The sequence below is a fragment of the Calidris pugnax genome, unplaced genomic scaffold (assembly GCF_001431845.1).
Source record: "Calidris pugnax isolate Ruff unplaced genomic scaffold, ASM143184v1 C15131452, whole genome shotgun sequence".
Classification (NCBI taxonomy): domain Eukaryota; kingdom Metazoa; phylum Chordata; class Aves; order Charadriiformes; family Scolopacidae; genus Calidris; species Calidris pugnax.
This window is the reverse complement of record NW_015094462.1, coordinates 1-5407: the sequence shown is the minus strand read 5'-3', so window position 1 is coordinate 5407 and position 5407 is coordinate 1. Positions and strand designations below refer to the sequence as shown.

The window sequence follows — 5407 nt, the reverse complement described above, 5'->3', positions numbered from 1 at the left end:
AAAAAAAAAAAGAAATCAGATCTTTAGTCCAACTGCAAAATCTAATGTATATGCAGACCTAGTAATGACATGATCACATTTCTGCTTACTATTTGCTGTTTTTAATTAAGATACAGACCATAGAAGTTCCTGCTCAGTAACAGGACAAAACTACTACGTATGTTAGTCCCACAGAAAGGTTTCATCAGCTTTAACAGTATTAATTAGTTTCCAGACATTATCATAGGCCTTCTCTTGCTCTCACCGAAGTCAATGGCAAGACTGTCATTGGCCTCAACAGGAGTTAAGCTCTCAAAGAATAAGGCAAGGATGATAACTTTCGGGCGGTTAGGAGTAATAGGACAGGACAGGAATGCACCTTGAGACCCGTGTGACTACAAGTAAGTAACACTCACAAAAATCAAACAATGTTTCACAATAGGTCCTGAAATAACATGTAAAATGATGCAGATTCTTACAATGCTATGGAAACTAATACAAATGAAGCTTGATTAATATGGTCTGGGTTTTTTTAAAGCAATACAAATTTGTGATGTTAATTCGGTAATGAACATGTTCTGAATACAGTATTACCCATAAATAATCAATGTGTTATGAAATTGAATAAAAGTTTAACCAATATAAACACATTATTAAAAGGTAATTAATGAGTATATTTGTGCATACAATTTTTCTTGCTTTACACTAAGCTTCAGAACTGTGTAAACTATGAGGCATTCATCGTGCTTAACATGGCAGAAAGTTGTATTACATCTCTTCATTATTTTATTCTGTTCAGTCCTCTTCCCATCAAACATGCAAACACTGTCATCACCATTTTTGGCTTCACTTCAACCAGATCATCTGGGAGAGCATATATACGAGCACCGATTTTTCGAGCAACTGAAATGGCATACCTTGGAAAGCAAGAGAAAATAAATATCGTTATTTTCCTTGCATCTACTAGTGTGCCAAGATTCACACCAAGAACAACAGATTTTAATAGCAAGCTGTGCCTGTTCAATCAGTATTTACACTCTATGTGAAAATTCTTCACATTATTGGGAAGCAAGCATGTATTAGCAATTGTATTAACCAACGTTTTGCAACTGATTATCAACGCATTTTTGTCAAAACCAATATGGGTTATGACAGGCTACTAATAAACTAGTTGCATTGGAGTGCCGGTAGGTCTTATCAGTCATGAATTCGAGTTCATATTTTAAATATGCTAGAAAAGCAGCTCTAAAATCTTAGAGAATCTTTATAATCAAATCAACTAACGTTAGTGTAACCTTTCTCTCTGTTAATAAATCAGTAAATCATTCATTACGCCATGAATTATGCATTTCCTGCACTTTAGGAAAATAGAAAGCACTAATTTAAAACTTACTTAGCATTATTCAATTTGTCTTCGTCAGAAAGATCTTCTCTCTTGACCATTTCTGGACGAACTGCTTTTGGTGCAATGGCATCTATTAAATCTAGGACAGGTAAACTAGTGCTAATTGATTTGTCCTAAAAGAAAAGATTCAAAAGATTAGCATAAGGAATTTGCTTTGATTATTTTGTCATCACAATGCAAAAAAACCCAAAACAATAGCACAGCTTAGATACCTATTGAAAGAGAGCAGCATGTTTTGTTACTTTATTGCGTGAAAGTTTTTCTCCCCTTTTATGAGGTCTATTGTCATTTTCCACAATCAAAATGATAAGGTTCACACTCAGTGTTAATCTTGTTATTACACAAATTCTTTAAATTTATTTAATGAAAGAAACTGCCCTCCTTTCCCTAAGGAAGCAAGGGAACTTTGAAAGAAGTCCAAGGACCAGACTTTCAAGACTACAAAAAGGTCTTTACATTCCCCAATTACTTTTATTTTTCTCCTTTTCTTGTAATGGAACTATTCTCTGCCCTAGTTTATGGCTCATTCTTTTTATAATTTTTCAACTTAAACGGTACTCTGAGCTAGCACAAGCAGTCTGCATTTTGTATTTAATACACAGATGTGTTTTCATCTATTCTTAAAACATCAAGTGCTGTTGCTGCAATTATTTCTGCCCAGCTGTTGGGGCAGAGAAGCAGCTGATGATGTCAGACCAGCAGCCAGCGAGGCCGGCTCACGTGCTGAGCCCCTGTGGGAACAAAGCCACACCACATGGCTGCTTTCACCACCAGGCCAGAACTGTGATTTCTACCTCAGTGAAGTCCTCCAGAGCCACCACATTAATTGCACATTTAAAAATAGTAACATAAATCTGCTTGAAGACATTGAATGTATGGAGTATCTCCCCAAGACCATAAGACAAACCCCACACCTTTGTCATTTTTATCGTTTGAACTAATAGCAATTCAATAGAACTTTGCCTTCATAGTCCACAATAACTATCAGGGACCTCTGCTTTCTCTGCTAAACAATATGTTTCCTGCAGTAACTCCAAAATACAGACAAAAATTCAAATCGTGCAAGACAATATATACAAGAAAGTTGTCAAAAATCAGTAGTAAAAAAAGATCTACTGAATAATCGTCACTGTATATCCCTAGCTCCTTATCTTTATTGGTCTACCATCAATTGAATTACCTTAAAAACACAACCAATGCCTCCCAAAAACCACTGACATGCCAAAAGCAAGATGTTGGGACAGAATCTCTTCATACTTTCAACTTATACCACCACTATTAAATTTTATGTAGAAAGAAGAGAAGCAGCAATCCCTTTTAAGGAGATGAAGACCTAAGTTACCTTCTAGAGTAAAAATTAAATATTTTGTTCTATAAAATTATTTGATATTACCTTTTGCTTAGTGCTTATCTAATTTGATTTAATAACACAGTGAGCTCTCAAATATTTAACGTGCTAGGTTCTTACGTTTCTGTTGTGAGCCACAGAAATAACTGTTTCAGAGTATACAATGAACCTGTATAAGAATGATATATTTGCATGCAAGTGAAATTCACCTACCATTTCTAAAGAATGAGATTCACACAGCATGACACACCTGACACACATATATGACTTCTTCCATGTTTAATACTTCAAAAATGTGAAAGGAAAGCTTCCATTATCAGCTTGTTCATATTTACTGAATGGGAAAAGCTCCTGTTTTGTACAGGTCTGCTGTACATCACCAGGGCCAACGAGGACAAAAGATGTCGCTGGTCATCTTGGGCTCCTCTCCTGGCTGTGTCACACATGGGTACATCTTTTTGACCAGCTGCTACTAAAAATGAGGATTACCCCCTCCCAGTATTTTCAAAATCGTTCTCCATGTTTGTACAAGCATGAATATGCCTATATCCAAAAATCTGGAAGATACATGGCACTCCGTGCCCAAACATTGGTAACTCCGGACAGAAGCCCCTTTGAAAGTTTAGCCTTTTTATTGTTTCATTTGGTAGCTTACAGCAGCTATTATAATTTCTTTTTGTTTTTTATTAGTAGACTTGTAAAATACTTTTGAAGATCCATAGACTGTCAGAAATATTTCCTTATACAATTATGCTAGCTGATGGGAGAGCCACTGTTAAAAGCCAATTGTTAAATCAGGTTGAAATTCCAGATCTGATTATATGTGGAGAAAAGAGAAGTAAATTATTTGATTACCTTGAAACTTGTAATTGAAGTTTTCTTGTTTGCCTTTGCAAGCGTCTGATTCACCCACTTAATAATAATTTCATCATTTACTTTTTCCCCCTCTCCAAGGTCTGATAATACGTTCAGAGTATACCTTTAATAAAGAAAATAAGAGTCTGAGTTAAAGTGCATGGTAGAACTCGACTCTGTTAATAGTACAAAGGTACAAACAGACGTAAAATATTGCTTCAGCACAGTAACAATGCCAAGTACTCATCTTCATAAGGTACCCCTACCTTATAACTATTTAGCACTCTCTAAATCACTTCTTTGGTTGTTGCAAGAATAAAATAACGTCCTAAACCTCATAGTATTTACTGTTACGTCTTCTTCATATATTTGTTTTACTCAGCACATCATAATTAATATTATCAGCTTAAATGGCTCCCTACCATCCCAGTCACCTTGAAAACTGAATCCTAACAGTCTAAGAAACAAAAAGCACTGACTGGTTTGGCGTAGGTGTAAGAAAATTTACTTGTTGAAAATGTTTGCAATAAAATACTCTTTATTGAAATAAATTTATAGTGTATTTTTTCCTGCTCAGCGCACTAGTAAGATTTTGATTTTATGATAATTACATTACTACAGTTGTGATGGCCTAAAACTTTCTTCCCATTTCAACTTCCATAGTGTGCATCACCTCTTCCTATTTTTTGTTTGGATTTTGATTATATAAATATTTAAATTATATAAATATTTAAATTACTCTCTACGTACAGAAAGATTTATGGAATCAAAATGAAATTTATGGAATCAACTTTTAACTATGTAAGGTTTTAATTGTCTCTTTTAATGGATGTGTACACATACACACTATTCAGTTTCAATAACTACACAGTATGTAAAACTACAAAAAAACGTATAAAATTTTATCTTAGAGGAGAGGGGTATTTAGAGATGGCTCTCTAAAATACCTGCTGGGTGAACTGAACACTAGCTTCAATTTGTCTTGGTATACAGAGACACATAAACACGCGTGCACAAATACATCCATAGACATATCTATCACATGCTGTGCATAACTTACCTTCTCATCAGCTGCCACACCAGAGCCAAAGTCAGAGTTGGATTACCCTCATTTAGATCTTGTCCAGCAATACCAACCAGGGAGAATTTGGCTTTTGTCTTCCCGAGTTCTACTGCATAATTGCAATTCTCAATCTAAAAATAGATGTTGTGTGCAAATAACACCTTAGTAGTTCTATAGTACAGACTTGTAGTCTATGTGTATTTTGAATTACGTTGGCTTACTGTTAGCTATGGAGAGATTTGGAGCTAGAGAAAGATTTCTAGCCTTTCTACACTGTGATTAAAATAACATCGTTTTTACTATAAATACAAGCATGCAAGATTCCAATGACAATCTTTTTCACACTTGAGAAAACTAAGGTCACTTCCACTAATGTCAATAAATTAACATATACTTACATCAAAACGGAATTTGGAAAAATATTGAAATGTGATGTTCTTAAATAGACAGTATTTTTTTCCCACTACATTTCTGGCTTCATAGTGATCACAAAACTAACCAAAAGCTTTGATTCTGCGAGTCCTACACAAATTCTCGTAGCAGCATGTAGAACTGCTCCATGAGGAAACACCCCACAATATAAGAGCATCAGGCAACAACAGCTATGCCAGGCCTGAAACTTTTACTTATATACCCTAATTAGACTCTTAATTAAATATTACCAAAAGGTGTCCACAACTTAAAAACTGAAGTAATATAGGCTATAACTGCTATTTATTCCTTGAGGTTATAGCTGGAAGATTTTTTTTTTTTTTTT

At 34.8% G+C, this 5407-nt stretch overlaps 1 protein-coding gene across 1 annotated transcript; it reads right to left on the bottom strand.

Annotated features, from left to right (window-relative positions):
- Nucleotides 1-22: 22 nt before the first annotated feature.
- Nucleotides 23-4796, bottom strand: LOC106900769 (plastin-1-like). Its single transcript, XM_014962905.1, has 4 exons — nucleotides 4648-4796; nucleotides 3588-3711; nucleotides 1373-1497; nucleotides 23-896 (listed from the first exon to the last, which is right to left on the bottom strand). Exons 1-4 carry the CDS (start codon nucleotides 4653-4655, stop codon nucleotides 761-763), a joined length of 393 nt encoding a protein of 130 aa, XP_014818391.1. The 5' UTR covers nucleotides 4656-4796; the 3' UTR covers nucleotides 23-760.
- Between the last annotated feature and the right edge of the window lie 611 nt (nucleotides 4797-5407).